This window comes from Dermacentor variabilis, chromosome 7 (genome assembly GCF_050947875.1).
Source record: "Dermacentor variabilis isolate Ectoservices chromosome 7, ASM5094787v1, whole genome shotgun sequence".
In the NCBI taxonomy this organism is placed as follows: Eukaryota; Metazoa; Arthropoda; class Arachnida; order Ixodida; family Ixodidae; genus Dermacentor; species Dermacentor variabilis.
In genome coordinates this window covers 147,052,616-147,074,057 of record NC_134574.1, presented here as the reverse complement: position 1 = coordinate 147,074,057, position 21,442 = coordinate 147,052,616, and the positions used below count along the sequence as shown (strand labels likewise).

Below are 21,442 nucleotides of genomic sequence, written 5' to 3'. Positions count from 1 at the left end.
TACCAGTCAGTACTGTTTCGTACTGTTTCTATTCGTGCCTAATGTGCCACCATGTTTAACGGCTGCCCCTACATTCGGTATACAGGACTCGCTTTCTAAACCAAGCAGAGGTTGAACCAAGTTCGAGAGTGGGGGGTGGGAGGTAGGGGGAGGCTCGGATTCGCTAGCTGGGCGCGTGGGCGGCTCTTCGGAGCGGAAGGACGCGGTGACACACGCGCTGACTCAGACGCACCTCCGCCGAGCTGCGCCCCCGATAATAATTGCTCCGGGGTAACGTGTGTTGGCTCGCATGCTTGCGCACTGGGGCAACTGCGTGTGGCGCGTGCAAAGAGGCAAAAAGGCGCGAAGGCACAGTCGCGTAAGCGCGTCTCCGAGGTCACCTCGTCACGGCGCGACGATGTAGCAAGCGGGCATCCCTTATAGCAGGCGTTGTGATGTGCAGTTCCGCGCACGAGGCCCCTGGTAACGCGTGGAAGTGCGAGCGTTTGTTGGGTAAGATATGATCGGCAACTGACAAAGAACGCGCCGGGCAGACATCCTTCGGATGTCTGCCTAAACTACACCAATACTAGCGAACTAACTTTCTGTGGCAGCGAAGGAAGAGCGAGAGCGCAGCAGCCTCTGCCTATTCGTTACTGCGCCAAGTAACAGAGCGAGGACCTGCCTGTTAACAAAGTGATCAGCAGAAAGTTAACTGGTGGCACAAGTTCTACCGCACAAGTGATAGCTACAGCTAGAGAGCGAGAGAGAGATAAAGAGAGAGAGAGACTGTTCCCTGCAATTAATATCGCATAGGTTTGCCGGGCGGTATGCCTAGTACGCTGCTCTAGATGGGTATGACAAAAAATAGTTTGCTCGAAAGGTGAAGCATCGATTGCGATATAAAATTTGCAGACAGACATACGGAGTAAGAATAATGCTTTTATCGGCTGCGCGTACTTGTAAACAATCGATTGCTCCGAATGTAAGTAAATTAACAAGCACGGTGCCAGCGCGCACTCGCTGTGAAAACGCTGACGGCAGGAAGTGCGGCAGCAGCAGCGAGCGAAGTCACCTACGTGCTGTCTCGCTTCAACGCAAACTGAGCGCCGCGAGAACGAACAGCATGCACAAAGCTGCGAGCCGTCGACGCATCTAGACTACTCTGCCCGCAACGCTGATAGTTCTCAGGGCACGGTCGCGCCACCACGCGCAGCCGCCACATAAGCAGTTGCAGCCGGAGTACAACGCCCCCCCCCCCCGGTGTCTCGCGCGCGACGGAAGAGCGTCGAAGAGCCTCCCTGCGAGCGTCGGTTCCCCTCGCACACCTTCACTCATACATACAGCGTAGGGCACGCGGCGACGGTGTTATCGCCTTTGGATTTTATACGGAACATCACGGCGACGCCGACGACAGAAACGCGCCTGGAATGCCCATATAGTTGCTATCGCAATAGAAAAAAAAATGAAACGGAATGGTAAGCACAGCGCAAGTAGCGTATATACGACGTACACACAACGCACCGCAGCCCAAAGGAGAGGTATAGCTATCTCTGCAAGCAACACTTCGAGGGGAGCTTGCTCTTCGAGGAAGACACGTCAGCGACCACCACGAACACGGTGGTCGTCGGAGTGTTGAAAGAAAGAAAAAAGAGAGAAAGAAAGAAAGAAAACCGAAAGTAAGTGCGACTGACCGGGCGGCGCGGCACAATGGCACCTACAGGGGCATTGCAGAACGGCGAGGGATTGAAAACGGGGAGGGTGGAGGGCCGACAAGGCTGGCTCCGATGGTGGTGTTGGGTCGAGAGAGATGACAAAAGTGCCCACACTCAGCGTAAAGGTGGTCGGGTGCGGGGGTAGTGCGTTTCGTGAAAGGACGTAGGCGCGGCAACGCCTGAGGGGGCAGCGCGCGGAGTCGGCGAGGTCGGGAGCCCTCGCCTAAGAGCAGCGACGAAATAAATCCCCAGGACTAGAACGGAAACACGTTTCGCGTGACGCCTTCTTCTTCGTTCTTTTTCTTAGTTCCTGTCTTTCCGTGCCTACGTGTGCCTTTTATTCTTGTTTTCGCTTCGTTTGCTTGATTTCAGCTTTGCAAGGCGAATAAACCTGCATCCACCGATTACGATTTGTTAGCACTCCGATGCCATATACGCGATTGATTGAATGCCGAGTTGACCACGAATGAAATTGATGTTATTCAGTCAAATGTGCGTTTTGGACTTCTTGTAACGTCCGCATTATGTCCAAGTTATGTCCGCCTCTTCGAGCAATACAGCTTTAGGGATAATTGTGCTATCTGGCACAGGGCATCATCAAATAGCCTGCACTAGGTGTTCCACACATGTGGAACACCTAGTGTAGCACCCTGCACGCTGTTTACAACACGTACCATGTGTAAGTGTATTCGCATCCGTCAGAATGCCTTCGAGTCCAATTCTTCAAGCGCCTAACCTCTTTACGTATTAACCTTAGTCTGCAATACAGTACTTTCAGCGCGTACAGACGACAAACTTCGAACAATAACGCTACAAACTAACCTCGTCGTAAGCAAATCAAGGCACAAATACCCAGTGATTTCAACTATGAGAGTCTTCCGTCGACGAGTTCTCAACCTGCAGACCGGGAGACACACCAACGAAGAGACCGGTGCATCGCCGAGTTTCTGCTGATAAGGAGCGGCCCCTAGCGTGTCGACCTCGTCGCCGTCTTACAGATGATTACGTGCTACGCACCGAAAGGTACGTACCAGTCAAGCAGGATCAGGAACGCGCTGTGTGTTTCCATGAATGAATGAATGAATGAAAGCTGTACACCAGTCAAGCAGGAACAGGAACGCGCTGTGTTTTTCGAGCAACGAACGAATGAATGAATGAATGAATGAATGAATGAATGAATGAAAGCAGTCAAGCAGGAACAGCAACGCGCTATATGTTTCGAGCAATGAATGAATGAATGAATGAATGAATGAATGAATGACGGTGCTCTGATGGGCAGCCAGCGCGCTGCGACAGCGTGGAGCACGAGGCCCATCGCGCTGGTTGCCCGCCGCCGGGTGACGTCAGCAAACGTCACCTCGAGGATCGCGGCTTCGCGCCGCTCGCTGCAGCTTCCCAGTTTTAGGGTCCCTTACCCAATTTCGGATTCGCGCGCCCTCTGATAGTCGAAATTCGTCGTGCCACGGTTCCGCGGGTAAACACTTTTTTTTTTCCCGATCCAAATGTTGACATGGCTTGCACGGTAAGCTCGCTTCAGTTTTCCTAATTACGATGAGCCCGCTGAAATTAAAGGCTCAAAAGGTAATTATATCGTTGTTGCTAATTAGCGACTGATTACGAAGTATCACCCGTCACCCCATGGTCGCCACCACTGACTGCGTGTCTTCGAAGGAACCGTCGTGTTTTTTTTTTCAGAACGCCTACTTTAATTATTACTTCAGGTAGTCGTAGAATTGCCATATATATATATATATATATATATATATATATATATATGTGTGTGTGTGTGTGTGTGTGTGTGTGTGTGTGTGTGTTTGTGTGTGTGTTTGTGTGTGTGTGTGTGTTTCATTAGAGCTTAATGAATTGATGTACGGCGGGAAGAATCAGTGGGTTCGGGGACAGCAAACATATCCTCCTCTCCTTCCGTTTTTTCTTCTCGTCGACTCCCTCTCCACCGGCTCGCTTATTGGCGGCCTGCCTTGCCCGCATTACGGCGGCCAGAATATCGCAAACCATCGACGACGACTACGCGGCGGAAATAATGAGCGAGGCCAACCGGCGGCAAAAACTGGACGAGCCTCACAGGAGAAGAGGGTAAAAGCGGGGAGAGGGGGGGTTGGGGCGCTGTATACGTGTACAGCGCGGCGTCGACGACGGCAAGCGCAATGTCGGTAGTAGCGGCGGTGGTAGTCAACGACCTTGCCAGACAAGCACGCGGGGCCTCCTGAGGTGTACCGCATAGACTCGCATGTTACCGGCACTCTCGCCTATGTAACGTCAGCATCGCCAACTTTGAGAGCACGTCACAGTTTTGGTGCCCGTTCGACGAGACTGAATTTTCGAAGCAGTACAATTACAGAGAGGGCGTGCAACAACAACAACAAAAAAAAAGGGGGGGGGGGCGCAGGTCACGCGTGCGCGTAATTCCGCGAACGTAAAACTCGGCAATGCACGCTGCGCGCGTACATCAGAATTTGTATTGCTAAAGACACGCCTTGCCTACCTAATGTAAAACTATATTATTTATAATATAATATACAAAAAAAAAAGAAACGATGTTCTGTAAGTTCGGTATGTACGCAGTTTAGAATGAAGGAACACGCTTACGAAAAAGGCATGTTTTACGCGCTTACATTTCACTCTCACGAAGGCCGTGCTACGGCCGCCGCAACGTAAGCAAGTAAACATGCCTTTCTTTTTTGTATGTGTGCTCTTCAATATATACACATATACACGTAAGACATACCACCTCACATAATATCTAGCCACCTACATCCTTCCACCAAATTTGGAGCTTAAAACTTAGAACGGAAAGAAAAGAAAGCGATCTTTTTTTCTTTTACGTCCGACAGCGCTTTCCTGAACGTCCGTGCAGCTGACTTCAGCGACGATAAAAAAAAAAAAAAAAAAAAAAAAAATGTGCGTACCGGATCAATACTTGCATATTAAAAAACCACTGTTTTTATATCGCTGCTCTTATTTACGGAACATTGCCAACGTACTGCTTGTGTTATAACCGCACGCGTATGCTTTGTTTTCATTATTAAATATTGGGATCATACACACGTTTGTACTGCCTGGTGTGTCAATCGGAGTAAGTGCTTGCAATAAAGCCTGCATTCGTTAATTACATCACTCAATGACATTGCCATTGATTTAATGGATCGGCAACGTGTAGCCATCCGGACATCTAGAAACAAGTTACTTTGGAACTATTTAAGAGCAGGCGCCGGGCAAACGTGATAACGGGCATATCGTTATGATGACGGCGGTCAAATGTTAAAAAGCACTTACGAAGAAGCTTGGTGAATTTCGGCCACGTACTGATGACTCATAAATTGAAAATTCGGCACGACAGCCACGGCGCGGCAACTTATGACCTTGTGATAAATTCGCCTAATATCACCCTCTGGCATAATTTCAGAGACACCGCGGGTCCTATACACGAATAAATGCGGTAGTCATCACTAAACAGAAAGAAATCTGGCTACTACACGACGCTATACGGTATACGCCAGCGGCACGGCAGTTTGAAGGAAGGTGGTGGGGGGGAGGTTGCGGGCACAGGAGAACGAAGGCTGCGAGTGTCTCGGCGACGATGCTTCGGCACGAACGTACTACTTACAACCGGCAAGCACAGAGACGAGGAAAAGGGTGAGAAGGAGAGAGGAATTGACGAAGAGGGCGTAGTCAGAGGGCGAGAGAGAGAGCGCGGTTGGACGAAGCAAAGGCCGCGCGCCGGACCTTGCGTTCCTTCCAGACAGCGTGGCGCTTGCCAGCTTCGAGATGGATATAGGGAGAGGGAGTCAGACCGCATAACCAGACGACCGCACCATTAGAGCAGAGGCGGACTGCAATGCAGACGGCAGTCGGCCGACAGACGAAAGAAGAACGGCAATCCCTTCTGCTCCGTCGTCTGCAGCTTTCGTCTGTTTGGCCACACATGCATAGCGGCGGCCCACTTCCACACGAGACCAACGTCGACGCCCTGTAATCGTCTTTCGCGCCGAGTTCTTTGGCGAGCCGTAGCGAAGACGACGCCTAGACGTATCCATTCGTTCCGGCTGTATACGTACTCCAATCAGACGACGTTGCACCACATTTTTACGTTATACCCCCTGTTGTGTTAGGAACTTCACAGATCTTCTCGAGGACAACTTTTGACTATTAGATCCGCCTTCTAAGGCGGAAAATAGGCATTCAGAAGACCTCGCGTGGACAGCTACGTGGCTCCTGGCTCCACACTTACAGATAGGAATGCGGACGAATGTAGGCTTCTTGCGTACTATTTTGCCTTTTTTAACCGGTTATTAGATGAATGTAGACAAAGTATAGACTTCTCGTAGACTATTTTGGCTGTTTTATCCACACTTACATAGACGAAACTAAGCAGTCCACGAACCCTCCGTACACAACTATGGCTCAGTCAACACTTATAGAGAAGAATGTAGACAAACCACATACTTTTTGTACACTACTTTAGCTTCTGTACCTCCGCCATTGTAGAGATGAATGCAGAGAATAGAGGCTTTCGCAGCTTATACGCCTTCTCGATCCACGCTTACGGAGACGACTATAGACCTGGCAGACAACCAGACCTTCTTTAGATCAACTTTGGCTCCGCGATGTAGCCAGACCGCGTACTTCACATATATAAAAGAGGTTTAGCTTGTCCGGTATTCCGGTAAAACGCAGGCAAACGGGGCGTTGGAGCGTTGGGGCGGAGGCGTAAACGGGAGCGGTCTGCATGGTGCAGCCACCTGGTGGCGCAGTGCTCAAACAGACAGAAACAGCTAATATTGCATTAACTGAGCGTATTCTTCTTCGCAGCTGGTGTAAATTTTCGGCACTGGCGTAATCGTGTTGCTGCCAAAAATTTACACCAGGAGCGAAGACGAATACGCTCGATTAATGCAATATTAGCTGTTTCTGCCTGTTTGAACGCTGCGCCACCAGGTGGCTGCAGCATCCAGACTACTCACGTTTACGCCTCCGCCCCAACGCTCCAACGCCCCGTTTGCCTGCGTTTTACCGGAATACCGGACAAGCTAAACCTCTCTATAGGCACTCCTACCGCACAGACGCAGGAGATGCTGCGGTCCAGTTTCCTGACCCCGCGCCAGCGGGCCTAACGTTTTCGCCCCGCGCTCCGTCGTCCAGGTCATTGCACCCTCCCCAAAAGATCGCGAGAGGGCAGCGCGGTGGTGAGGTGGTGCGCAGCTACGCAATTGCAGCGCCAGAGAGAAGAGTTCGGCGGTGGGGGGGAGTCGGCAAGCACTAACAACAGCAGCAGCAGCAGCATGCAGCCGAAGCAAGGGGAGGAATCCCGCTCTTCCACCCCGATGTGGTGCACCCCCCAACCTTTTGCCCCCCTCTCCTACACACTCTGCCGAACGACGATTTCCCGCCGACGAGCACCACGCACCGTCTTAAATAGCCGCAGTCGACGGCGACGAGCGCATTAGCGCACCAGCCCCGTAGCTACGGCCGTGCCGAAAGAGTGGGGCAAGCAGGCAGCCGGGGAAGGGGAGAGTATAAAGGCGAACGCAGCAGACGACGCAGCGGCAGCAGCAAGCCAACAGCAGCGAGCGCTAGCGGCGGCGGCCGAGCCCACTAATGAGGCGCTAATTTCTAGAGGTGGAGGAGGGGGCCTGCCGCCATCAAAGGACCAACGCCCGTGCATGCGCTGTTGAGCCGCGCGGTGAGCCGGAAGCAGCCTCGTTGCGGTTTTGCTCTTTGTGCGACCCTGGCTTTTGTCGAAGGCCCCGCTGTTATACTTACGCCAGCCTGCACTTATAGACATTCCAGAAGTACTCCGTTCGGGAGGGAGGGAAGGGATTGGTTGGCTCATACTGAACAAGCTGCGCAAAATACGCCAAGGCTGGAGAGAGAGAGAGAGAGAGAGAGAGAGAGAGAGAGAGAGAGAGAGAGAGAGAGAGCAAGCAGAGGAGAGATAGGGAGGTCAACAAGGCGAGTGTCCAGTTTGCTACCCTGCACTGAGTGTGCGGGAAATGCAAGGAAAAAAATCGCTGGTCTGATCTCTGTCCTATCTTTCTTTCTGGCCTTGTGTTTTGCGCAGACCGCTATTTCCTTATTATAGACATTTTTTGCATTTTGTTTAGTAGTCTGGTACGTACGTTTACTCCTAGTTTTTTCATACATTCCAATATTTTCTTTTGCGTTTGTTGATATTCCTCTCCTTCTCATGTGAATTCAAGCAACTCCTCAGAAGTAGCAAGCCCGGCGTAATACGGGACTCACATCTTCAGCTGACATTAAACACTTTCTGTCTCTCTCTCTCTCTCACTTGTATCTGTTCTCTTTCGATATTTTCATAGGGCATCCAAACTCAAGAACCGCGGCGAACACCCGATCTCCTGTCCTCATATCTCTCTGGATAAAGTAGCGATTAACAGCAGAAAATTAACAGCAAATTAAAGCATTTCGTAGTAATTCATTAATTAGTAGTTGGTGTTCTGAACGGTCTATAAATTAAATTTCGCTTTAGCGCGTCAATTACGAGGCATTAGACCCGGCACATCATATGTTGGGCCTTGATGGGGTTAAATAACGGACGCTATGCATTGTAATTAAATCAAATTGCATTTTTACGCCTTTGCACCCCCGCAATTTTCCATCGATTGATGATTGTACTTTCCGTATGGCTATACGCTAAGACGGATATGCACAGGCGCAGAAAATATGCTGGAATACCTCATATATACACGTCATATAAACACGTCATATATACACGTCATATATGCGTCATATATACGCCAATATACGCCAAGAGCACGTCGTGCGATGGTTGTACGCAAACTCAGTTATCGCAAGGCAAACAGAGCCAATGCCGGAGGGGAAGTTCCTTGTCAGCGCTTAGGTGCTTACACGATGCAGCAGACCGCTGAATCCGTTCCTCTTCCACCGTTCACAAAGAAAAACACAATGCGCCCCTGCATACATAAAGGGTAAGCTGAAGCATGCACACGTAATTGTACTCGTACATCTCAAGCTGCTTTCCCAAGCCGGGAAATGACCTCGCAGAGACGTACACGTCAGAACGTAAACAAAACGTCACCCGGTGTATACGCATAACTGCAGCTCAACAGTAATGCAACGTTGAAAGTCTATAAACGGAGGCATGACCAAAAAAAAAGCACTCCTAGAACGCATACATACGTCGAAGAGACACGCCTTGCCAACAGTAAGCAAGTCGTGCCACATTCTCGAGGAGTCTTCAGGCACCAACCACCCCTGCGCTCCCATCGTCCCCGACATTACACCGTGGTAATTCAATAGCTGCGCCATCTACAGGTGTACGCTACAACCCGGTTCGAGATATTCGTTCCGCAGCGTGTGTAGCGAGTGAGGTCACGTTCACCTAGGGAACCCAGCGCGAGACATTGGTAATTCGACAGCCGCGCCACCTGCAGGCGTACACCGTAATCCGGTTCCGGGAGATTCGCTCTGCCGGGCCGAGTCGGGTCAAACACTCGCATCGGGCCTACCTGCTGTACACACAACGAATCCTTCGCGAAACGCGTATGCGACGGCACTTATATACTGCAAGATCGCTAGGACCTGGCCTGGTCCATGTATTTTCATGAGGCGCCACCACGTTCTTGGAGCGCGCACGCCCCGGACCTACAACACACATTAGATCAGCGGTGAGGCGGCGGACGGCCCCCGTTCGTCTTATTTACTGCTCCATTTGTAACACCCAACGAGACGGCGGAAGGGAGAAGGCGGAGTCGGCCGCCCGAAAGCCACGAGAAAGAAAACGAAGCCGAGACAAGCGCGATCCATACCGCCAACTCCGTGCAGCGCACCGAGAGGTATACTCTGGTCGCGTCGTGAGTCCAACCTATACGAAAGCCACAGAACCACGGCGCCCTAAATCTAGCAGCCATGTGACGTCACATACGCCATTTTGTATGTCCTGTTCGGTGCTTCCGCTGTTGCGCTGCACGAGATAATCCGAGACATTTCACCGCGCTGCGGCTGTAGAAGGATATGGCGGCGTCGATGACGTCAGTGCTTGCTGCACGATGCACCCCGCTTCTAAGACTTCGTGAAACTCGGCCATGTTGTTGACGCGTTGCGTCAATCGGCGAGAGCCCGTAGCAGTTCCGCAGGCCAATCAAAGCCGAGAAGATGGCGAGTTGACAATGTGGGGGGATTGGATAACGTACAAAATTATGCAATAGCGTAGAAAACCAATAGTCCATTGTCACTCTCAGCCGATCGCCCCGCGCACCACGCTGATCGACTGTAACGAAATGCTTGGCTTCACGGAACGGAACTAGTAAGCGCAGGCAAGGCGATCGAGCCTTTTAACGCGATAGCGTTAAGGAGCTCGTGTCGCAGAAAAGCCGGTGTCGTCGGCGTCGGCGTCGGTGTCGGCGTCGGCGTCCGCGGCGTTGGCCGTGAGCGATAAATCAAGGCAGGCACTTCATAAATAAAAAGCAACTTCCAAGATGGGCTGGGTGGGAATCGAACCAGGGTCTCCGAAGTGTGAGACGGAGACGTTACCACTGAGCCATGAGTTCGATGCTTCAAAGCGGTGCAAAAGCGCCTCTAGTGAACGCGGTGTTGCCTTAGAAACGAGCTGTTTCTAAGGCTCAGGCGTGCGTCGCTTGCTCAGGCGCACATTTCGTTGTCGCGCCGAACGCTGCGTTGCTCGACGCTCACCGCGTCCGATGCGGGGCGCGTAGTCTCTGCGCCGTAGCCCATTGTCTTACACCCCTTGGCGGGTCGACGGGAACGCTGTCGCGTTCCACTCTTGAAGGCGAAGCTTAAGCGTCCTCCAATTTTTTGTTCCTCCTCTTCTGTGGAACACGCGCAGCCGCCTTCTATCGTACCACTATACTGATTGGCTGGCACCTTAGATTTTCCTGATCACTAGGGGGAAATGTGGCGCTAGTGTCTGCACAGGGGGAGTGTAAGCACGGAAATTCAGTCACCCAGCCGGGGGATTAATGGGTAGCGCATGTATTTGCGCATAAGCTTAGTCCTTCTGGCTTCAAACGGCTTTGTGACTTCGCAGATTGACCACTTTCAAGGAGATGTTGCGTTTACTTATTTATTCATGTAAAATACCTTACAGGCCCTATGAGGGCATTGTGTAAAGGGGGGGGGGTTACAAAATCAAAGGCATAAAAAGAGTAAGCAGCCTTCTGAAGTCTGGTACGAGAGATACGTCCCAATGCAGCGCTCTTGAACATTACTAGAAAGATCAAAACATGAAAAAGGAAATACTGCAGTAATAAAATGCCACAAAGGCACACTTCAAGGGAAAAAACACGAGTAAAATTAACGGAAGGCCCTAATACTAGAAAGTACAATACAGGAGAAATGAACAGATCATGGAATACAGCGATTCAAGGAATATTTCGGGAAAAAGACGCAGAAAGCAATAGTATATACGGGGCAACAATTCGCAGTGATTACGAGCATGCGTTGAAACTTATTCAAGAGAGAGAGAGAGAAAAAGAAAGATTGCTCGAACACTGAGAGAGGTAAAGCACGATCTATGCGCACAAGTAAGGCAACCAGAAGGTCTCAAGCCACAAGCCCGAAGATTAATAAGACAAGCCAGCGTACTACCCATCAGTCCCAGGATAACAGCTGGACGATCTCGACGCCCGAGTTTCCCCTTGCAATTTCCGTATAGGGAAACTCTGTGGCTCACGCCGGTCTTATATATATAGCTTTCGCTCTATTGCACGGAAATGGGTGCGGACGAGAGTGCACAGAGTCGACTCCATCCCCGCGAGAACATTTTATATGCGAGAAGGTTGTAGCGCCGAGTGGAAAGGGGAGGGGTTACTTAATGACGCCTTATAGTGTATGCGGCGGCTCCTCAAGATGCTCCTGCAGCCCCGGAAGCGAACGCATCGTTCTTCTTGCGAAGCAATCACGAGGACACGCCACGTCACTGCCGGTCCGGCGACGCCGTAACTCTTGCGGCGGGAATCCGGAAGAAGCTTCAGCCCCCCCCCCCCCCCACCTCCCCTCACCTTTTCTTCTTGTCCGGGGTTTATTGGATTAAGAATGGGGGCTGATACCTAGAAGCGAGGCCCGAGCGATAGTCCCACATAGCTGAAGTCTCTCCCGGGTCACGTGGCTCCGCCCCCCCCCCTCTCCTTTCCCTCCTAAGTGCCGGCCGAGTTTCGAAACCCGCTGATAGATGGGCACGTGAATTCTAGCGGACCCTATGGCGTGTACCGGTCTTGACCTTCTCGAGCCCGCTTCTGTCTCCGTTAAATGTTTTGCCAGGCGCAGTTGCGGAGCAGCGTTGTCGAAACGGTTCACTAAAGCTCCAGTTCTCTTTGGCCACGGTTTGCAGAAGTTGGTGTCTTGGTTGTTTACTTGTCTTTTCAGGCCGTTGTTTACGATAACCGCTACCGGCGCGAAGCCAAATTTTAAGAGGCGAGACCGCGTTAGAGCGTCTACCGCGAACAGCGGAGTGCGTGGTTTTAGCTCAACCTAGCGAACAGCAAGAAACGCACGAAGATGTAAACAACGAACTGTGGCGTGTTCGTGACACATCGGAGTGAAAGTGTCTTAGTCTATCTTTACGACTACTCTTATTCTTTGAGGATTTCCGCAGAAATTATTTTGGTTTAACGCAAAGGTTGTGGACGGCGGCAACAGTGTTGCTGTTGCCATTAAAAGCGCGGCAGTACGAAAAAAAAAAAGAGGCATACACCATACACAGTGATATGCGGTATTGTGTATACACTTTTATTTACCGCTCCGTAATATGACATTCGTGAAAAAACATTAAAAACGAACATCGAGTAAATTGATAACGACTGTCATCACAAAACGCCAAGGAACTGTGTGTCGTTATAACGTGTGGATTCAATTTCGCTTCACTCTTCACTCTTAAGTTTATTTCCTTAAAGGCCCCTCCATCAGGTGTGTTACATGGGGGGTGGGGTACATCATGCAATGACAATTCTTTTATCCCTTTTATCGGCCCTTGCTGACGGCAAGCCGATTGCGGCGATAACGTGGACAGAGCGCCGCATCGGGCCACTGACCATTCGAAAATTTTAAAATGAAATTATACGGGTTTCATGTGCCAAAACCACGATATGATTACGATTGCACGCCTTAGTGGAGGACTCCGCAAATTTCGACCATCTGAGGGGATCGCTGACGAAACGATAAAAAGGAATAGAATCGGAACAGAGTCGTCACTTTCCTGAGAATTGAAGGTCAACAGATACAATTCCACATAAAACACAGGCACAACACTAATGCTTTTGAAGACACCGAGTAAAGGTCCCTCACCTGTCCCGCCGTGTCACAGAGCTGCAGACGTACCGGCTGGTTGTCCACTGTCACCACCACTGTTAACAAAAAAAAAAGAATGTGTGAACACTTTACAGCATTCACTCAATCATATAGCACGAAAACCAAGCAATGGACACAGCTAACACGTCCCAAGATGAAGCAGGATACACTTGGTTAGTGCAATATAAAAGCTTTGTGTTTGTCCGTTTGAGTTCCGCGCAACAAAATGGCGTCCCCACTCCAGCCATGAAAAGCAGGTATAACAGCTTAACTGGTTAACTCAAGCACGCCGGGTTACTATTTGTCACCGCCACGTTTCAAAGAGGACGCCCGTAAATCATCAACATCATCGCGATTGTCATCACCATCACCCACGCTTACGCCTCCGCCCATCCGGCAGTCCGCCCAAACCGCCCACGTTTGCCGTACGGGCGCGAGCGAATCCCAGCCGCGGCCGTTGCGTTCCCATCGGTGCGGAATGCGAGAACGCCCGCGCGGCTAGATTTGTAGCGGGCGTTTTTAAAGAACCCTAGGGCGGTTAAGGTTAATTGAGGCGCAGGCCTCGCAGTGCGGTCTCCGTCGTGTCACATAAGAGCATAAAAAGCCAACGATATAACTAATAAAAATCGGGTCCCTCGGTTAACCCACTTTTTTCTCGTTTATAAGGGCATAAAGCAGCACGTGTGCGACACAACCAGAATTGAAGACACACAGACGTCATGCACACTGTGACGTCACACACTTCACATGCGCGGAGATACTATAGCTTTAATTCTTTTTTTTTTTTCAAACGATTTAGCTGGTTCTGATGAATGATCCGTGCAATCTTTGTTGTGGCTGCTTCTTCAGCGTTTTCAAGAAAAAATATGTATACATATATGTATATATATGACAAAATGAAACATTCGGAGAGGACTACCTTAAAATAAAAAATAAGCAGGCACAGTTCAGAGGAGGTCGCAATTTCGTGGGTGCAGCAATAAATGGAGCGTTCCAGGCGGTGAACGCGACACTGCTCAGTGGTTAATTTGATTGTCTGGTGGCCGTTACCGGCCCAAGGAGTCACTGGGTCTATTTATACACTCCGTATACATTGTAGAGGGCTCCGTATTTTATCTGGACAAGTGGGGGTTCTTTTAAAGTTCACCCAAAGTGCTGTATTCCCGACCGGTTTTCTTTGTCGAGGTCCCCACGGCCGGAAAACCAACAGGCGATCTCCCACGCAGCAGGCTGAAGCCGTAACTACGAGTACATATAGGCCATCGCGACCGGTCTGTATAGGGTTGAGTATGGTTAGCAGTAGGACATTGCTTTCCTGTCTAGTTTCTGTTATGAATACCTATAAGTACGGAAGAACTTGCCCTAGACCTAGTCAGTGTGTACTAAAGGACGTATTTACCGCCAGAGAGACAAATAGGCAGCAAGGAAAACAGACTGTGACGCCGGCGCCAACTTCCGACGAACTTATTCCGAACGCGTACGGAGAACACGTGCTAAATAATAAATAAAAAATAAAAAGAAGAACCGACAGCACGTTACACTCCTGTAACACGTGAAGCCGAAAGCCTGCTGCACACGTGGTCGTGCATTAAGGCACACAATCCGAGGGGTCCCACTTCTTGCAGGACATAACTGGCCGCGCAGTGTGAAGTAAACGTGTGGCGCTGTAGGTCGACCTCCTCAGCGGCACATGCGAGCACCTAATGCTATACCTATAGGCTCCTTCGTTCTCTCTTTCATTTCGTCATTCTTTGTCGATTTATCTATTTCGTTTCTTCATTCATATGCAGCCATTCCTGATTATGCCATTTTTTTTTTCATAGCTCATTTTCTGCATCCCTGGAGCTATACGCCGCTTTTTTTTTTCGGGTATGAAACACTACATCGAGCCAATTAAGGCTTCCGCCTTGAAAGACACGACGCGCGCGTAGGCGCATTGCACTGAAGTTTACTTTACAAAGCCAGGTCCGCCGCGGTTTAGCTTCGTGGCTATGGCTTTGCGCAGAGCACGAAGTCGCGGGTTCGATGCCGACTTTTCTTACACTCTAAGAACAGTTTACACCCTTTTGCGTGCCCCTTCTGCCACACAACGATAATCGTCATCTGCCTTGATGCGTTTCCTTTCTTGAAAACGCCGCGCCCGCTACTTTCCTGTCGGGAATGATATCATGCTCATAACGCGCATGCCGTTCTTTACTGGAAAGTACCGGGCTCGCAGCGTTAAAGAAAGGAAACGCATCAAGGCAGATGACGATTATCGCTGTGTGGCAGAAGGGACACTCCAAAAGGTGTAAACTCTTCTTAGAGTGTAGAGTGTATAATGCAGCAGTGAAATGACAGCCTAGACGGATGCTATCACAAGAAATGCCTATACCAGTATGGCCAGTTTCCGTACAAGGCCACGTCCGAATCGTATGCAGCGTAACAGGAGTTTCGGTGGTTAGAATCGAATGTAGGTGTACCATACGCGCGCATCTACCCTCGCACATTGCAAGTCATTCTACAAGTACTATATCAACCTTGATCCAAGCAACCATAACGATTGACACGGACTTATCTTTCGCCCTCGGCACGACGCGAAGCCCCGTACATCCTCGCAACGCTATCACTGGCGTGCACTGTAGATGTTCCATGGGACGAGATGACAAAAAATGCTAGACGCTGCAGTCTGTACACTCGGAACACGCGAACGCGATAAGCAAAAGCGCGCCGAAAGTGAATAACAAAGATAAGGATCCAGACGGGCCATTATTACACGCACGTAGCGTGGCCAAGCCGCCGCGATATCTCGCGGTTGAGCCAGAGCCGCGGAGCGCGCATGGAGCCGACGATCACCTGACAAGCTTAAACGATCCTGCTCTGTCTTGTCCCGCATCTATATCGCGGCCGTTTTCCTTAGCAGAGATAACGACTATGGGGCTGTAGCTTGTCACAGAGTATCCTACTAAAATTTCTAGAGCGAACTGTGGGGCTATAGTGTGACGCGAGCGACAAGTATGGCGATTCAGCCAGCAGTGCTATTCGGAATGGCAGCGAATTTGGTGACGGCGGCGTTTTGAGCCAATCAGAGAGGCCGCAGCATCCCTCTGGACCAATCACAGCTGAGAAGATGGCGTATTCGGCTCTTTGACGGAATTTGTGAACGCGCAGAATAGCACCCGCTGCATGGGGATCGACGACGGTTATTTAGTACACGGTATTTTTGTCTAACATTTGTCCTTCTGGCTTGAATTGGCTTTGCCACTTGACAAGTTCATCGTTTTGAGAAAAAAAAAGTATTATAAACGCAACGATTAGGAGCATGTGCGCATACACTAATTGCTTTCATGCCTTCAGGAAAAAAAAATATTGTTCGCAAATTTACAAAGATGTGCGAGGCGTATTAAATAACATCGCAAGAACTGCCGAAGCCGCCAGTACGAAGATCGGACAAATCCATGAGTACTGTACCATCATTCCCATGGTATAACTGCGGTGTCCCAGCGCCAGAGTTATCTCCAGTAATTTAGAAGGAAGCTCTTTATTCGGCAGATGTCTTGTCACACGATCAGTACGCACACGTGCGCTTTGCACCGATTCGCAAGAAATGCATGCCGGAAAACCACCACTGCTTTAGCAGTCTATATGTATAGTATGATAAACACTGTTGAAACGAACACTTAACCAGTAATGAATACAACACAACTGGAACATTTCTTCAGCTTTATCGGAAGGAAGTGGCTCATATGATCAAATCGGGTGCGCAGCTGTACATTTAAAAAATAATCTGCATTTTACGCCAGGCCCCAGCTGTTACCAATGACAGAATACTATATAACTGCGTGTTCCCGTTAACAGCGGACTATACTTGACCGTTAGGTAGACGCCTTTTATCAGATACGCGCACGGGGTTTCTGCATATACCGTCACTGTGTACGACAGTAAGGTCACAGTAGAGCAGGGTAAATCCAACCCACAACCTTGGCGTGCTAAGCAGTGTACAGGCAACTGCGCGATGAACCAGAGACAGCCATTCTTCGCGAAAAGGTCAATAAAAACTAAACAAAACAAAAACGGCGCTCGCATCTAGACAGGCTAACAAAGACGTCGCGCGGTTGTCCAAGATACGCTAAAGCACTCTCGAGTCGCGACGACGTCTCGGTTGCGCCACATGAAACGCAAACACGAGTAATCGGCCTCGCAAAACAGCGAGGCGATTCTGGGCCTCTGGCATGGTGTGTGTGTATGTGTGTGTGTGTGTCGCACGTATTTCGTGCAGTCCAGGCATAGTTGAAGGTGGTGTCACCATGCAGCCAACCAGAAAAAAGAGAACCAGAATAACGTTGCACTATTTATCACTCCTCATTGCCCTCCATGCGACCCCGATGGCACAATGAAAGTTTCCCGGAGTGGTTAGTCATGGAGTGCGTTTGTGAGGGCGATGCTCTAACCCTGTAGCGCACAGTTCATGGACCTCCTAGGCTGTAGCTTACACCTGTACTGGGTTCCATCGGTAAGACTAACCTTCCCGCCTCCTTTCCATGTAGCTCAACCTCGTTCAACGTTTAGCAGGATTATCGCCGCCAACCACGGAACTTTGCCGTCGAACTTCAAGCTTGCTGCACGACCATCTCTACCGCTGTGGTGGTGCCTGCACACACTCCGAGCCCTTCCTTGTCATTCCCGGCATCAAAAAGAAAACGGGAGATGTCATCTTTCGCCCTCAAACAAACCGTGCTTTCACTCCTGCATGAGAAGCACAGAGAACTCATCCACGTTTACACGGAGGGTTCTGTCTCCTCCAAAAGTTCGGCTGGAGCGGTGGTAATTCCTGCGAAATCTGTCGCCATCAAATTTACAACAATTAAGGTGACGTGTATAACGAATGATTCGGGAGGCCTCAAACACTTAGTTATAAAGGCGTTCGGCAGCATAGGCTCCAGCGCTATAGCTGCTAACGGATTGGTCGTCACGAGCCCGCGACATATATATAGGCTCCTCTGCACTGCACGGAATCGGGGAGACCGCGCAAGTTACACGCGGTGAGAGATTGCGCACGATTGCGCGCAGAGTGGCCGCGGTGCCGCGGACTTTGCACGGATAACGGCCGTTGGTGAGTTGGTCCGCGGTTATCGAGGTGTCGCGCCGGCCGCTGTGTCGCCCGTCGCGGCTGACCGGAGCAAACAATGCGGCCACGGTGTGTAAGAGAGAGAGAGAGAGAGAGAGAGAGAGAGAGAGAGAGAGAGAGAGAGAGAGAGAGGGAGAGGGAGGGAGGGAGGAAGTAACTCTTAGCCCCCCACCCCCCACCCCTGATCAAACGTGAGTTGGAGGCGAGCCCGAATGCCGCAGTCGTCGTCTGTCCAGCGTAAACAGGAACGCCGCGATCTGCTGCTCTGTTGACACTTTTCTTCGATCACGATATCGCCCGGCGCTGTTTATAAGTACACAGTAGCGGCGTAACGGGGAGGCGCAGCACAAGTGTATAATGCGATGACGGATCGCGAAGAGAAGCAGCCTTCAATGAAGAGTTTTGCTGTCAGGCGTTATGGTTGGTACACACAGTATTACAGAACGGAAAACAGCGCAGAGCACAGAACATGAGAGACAGACCCGTCTTTCCCTCAATGTCTTGTTTCGTGCTCTTTTCCGTTTTGAATGGCAGCCAATGACGGAGCAGTCGAGATCGGTACGGAGAATTACGCGTGCTGTGACGACGAGGTATCACGGAGTTTCATGGTGCGCACGCACGCTTGCACGCACGCGCGCACGAGCTATATAACAGCCCCCGTTCAAAGCACTACACAACCAGAAATATCCAGCACCTCTCCGCATGCATGAGAAGCGTGTTCACGGTATAACGGAGCTGCCTATACACGTTGGAGATTAAGTCGGCGTAAAGTGTTTACAGGGCTTGAGCTAAGGGAAAGAAAAAAAATAAAGTAAGCGCAAGAACACTCCACTGATGTTCAGTTCCGACTTGCACCTGGGTTGGTCGCACACACATACACACATAGTGCAGGCATACAACAGCCATATAGGCTGCGCGTGCGTTTATACACAGACTTCGTGGAAACTCATTCTTTACGCGCAGATCTCGCGTCCCGTAAACTTTTGACGCCGATGGCGTATGCGCGCACAGACTGTCTGAAGTTCCATTGCTTTTCGAATGGAACAGCGCAAAAAAGAACGGCATCGAGCTGGGGACAAACACAGCACGCAGTGTGCTGTGCTGCAGGCAACACGGTCAAATCCTCGCGTAGAAAGTGAGTCTTAGCAGGAGAGCAGACCCCTGTAATAATGATCGACGCGCCTATATATGTGTTTTTCTACGCACTCATAGGCGTCGCACAAATACATTTGTGCGAGGCTCACTTAGAGTATATAGGACAAAATGCAAGAAGAAATCGACACACGTCATGAACGTTGCTTCAGTCCTCTGTACACAGTCGAGCGCCTCTCTACAACGAACGCCTCTAACAACGAAACGATCTGTGTGCGACGAAGGAATGATTCTGCCCCGGTTCAGTTGTGCATGAGCTGTGCCACCTTTTACAACGAAGTGACCTGTATAGCGAACGATTTCGAACGGCTCCAAGCACTTCGTTATAAGGGGGCGTTCGAACGTACATCCATTGCGCAGAAGGAGGGGGGCCAGTTCCACGATGATACTCTTCGCGCCGTCATCACAACGGAAGTATAGTGGAAGAGACGGCATTCCCATACCCGGATGTATACCGCTCCTCGTGCTGACCCAGCACACTTTCCTCGCGGGCTTCCTTTCTTCCGGCTCCGTCTTCTCACGCGCGCCACCGCGCTTTCGCCGATGCGTGCACAGGAAGGTATATACATAGGCAAACGACGGGATTGCACGTCTCAAAGCGTCATTCGTTTCGCGAGCGCCGGTGGTCTGTGCTCGCGCAGTCGCCGCTCGAGTGGTACGCCCTCCTTTGTTCGAGAGGGTTACTTTGTGCAGTAGCTATAGCTGTAGCTGCGCGTAGCGCGCTCTCGATCTCAATCGCGCGAGCGCGTTTTTTTTTTTCACGGGAGTGCCTGGGCGAACGACAGCTGCCGTCAAGCTGCGATGATGCGTCATGTGTGTAAATGCGTGCAGTGTTTTTTTGAAAGCTATGCGCGCGCGCGCTCCTACGTCACACCACGCCGATGCCCAGTCAAGTCGGAAACCGCAGACACGGACATGTGTATAGGTTCAAGATGAGCGACTAATTTGATGCTAAAGAAAAATTTGCCTTCACTCACGAAACAAATCAATGAGGACAAGCGGCTCTCCGCTATCAAGAGCCCCGATGCCGGGGCGCAACTATGGGCTGTCCGGAAGGCCCACCATGCGGCGGTCGGGCATGGCCTGACTGTCCCAATTGGGTGGGAGCGGCCCGCAGCGCGCTGAGGCGCGTACCTCAGGACCTTCATTAAAGTTTTGCATCCATCCATCCATCCATCCATCCATCCATCCATCCATCCATCCATCCATTCACTCGCCAGCAGGCTGATGTGCGTTATAGGGCGCTGCAGTTGCATGCCCGCAAGTCCGCAAACGTTGGTCACATGACGCCGGTTCTGCGGTGGCAACCAGCTTTCCGGCACTGTACTCGGGAATTTCCGTTTTTATGCACGCGCGTCTCCGCGGGCGAAGCAGCGGGAGTTCGTGCAGATTCGGCCTACAGCTCTTCCTGCAGCGTTTCTCTCTTTTTTTTTCTCGCTCTGCCCGATCGGCGGAAATGGCTATCGGCTTGTCGATCGATCCACTCGCCTTCGCCACCTCTCTCGTATCGATGACCGGCTGCACCCTACTCGCAATACACTACTGCCGTCCGGAGTGTGCTCTTATACGCGCATACACCCACAGCGAAAAAAAGAAAAAAGAAAAGAAATACACGCGGAAAAGAAAGCCGAGAAGCAAAGCATGGCACAAACGGAGGTACACGCAGGTGTGCCCCCCTCCTTATATATATACGCTGCCCGTATAAATATACACTCGCTCGCGAGACGCGTCTCGATATTCGTGCGAGGCGTGTACACGGATATTTTTGGCTCTTCAGGGAAATGCGCGCTCGGTCTGTTTATTGTTACTGCGGCCGTGCGGGTCTGCAATCTTGCACATATATATACGACAGTGCACGCCACCGCGGCGTCAGAAGTTACAGTACGCAGGACCCGAGAGAGAGAGAGAGAGAGAGAGAGAGAGAGCCGAGTATCTCCGCAGCCTGGTGGGTTTTGGGATTTCCAGGCTCTCTAGTAGCGTGCCCATATGCGAACAACGTATATATTGTGGTGCCGCAGTATAGTGTGGTTCTTGCTGGCTATACGTTCGCAACGTATCTCAGGACTCTCAGTAAAGTTTTTCCATCTATCCATCCATCCATACGTTCGCAAACTGCGTGGTATAATTATGTTTTCTCAGATCCCATGGTCCGTAAGCTTTTGACGCCGACTGCATTTCCGTTCAT

At 50.7% G+C, this 21,442-nt stretch overlaps 1 protein-coding gene across 2 annotated transcripts in view; it reads right to left on the bottom strand.

Annotated features, from left to right (window-relative positions):
• Positions 1-21,442, bottom strand: part of LOC142588121 (cell division control protein 42 homolog) — a 123,997-nt gene that overhangs the window by 83,862 nt on the left and 18,693 nt on the right. For both annotated transcript variants that reach the window (XR_012829669.1, XM_075699602.1), the window contains exon 2: positions 12,996-13,054. Coding sequence is in view for 1 of the 2 variants with exons in the window: in XM_075699602.1 (XP_075555717.1) it covers positions 12,996-13,054 (59 nt within the window). In the remaining variant the exon portion in view is untranslated. The remainder of the gene's footprint in view (positions 1-12,995; positions 13,055-21,442) is intronic.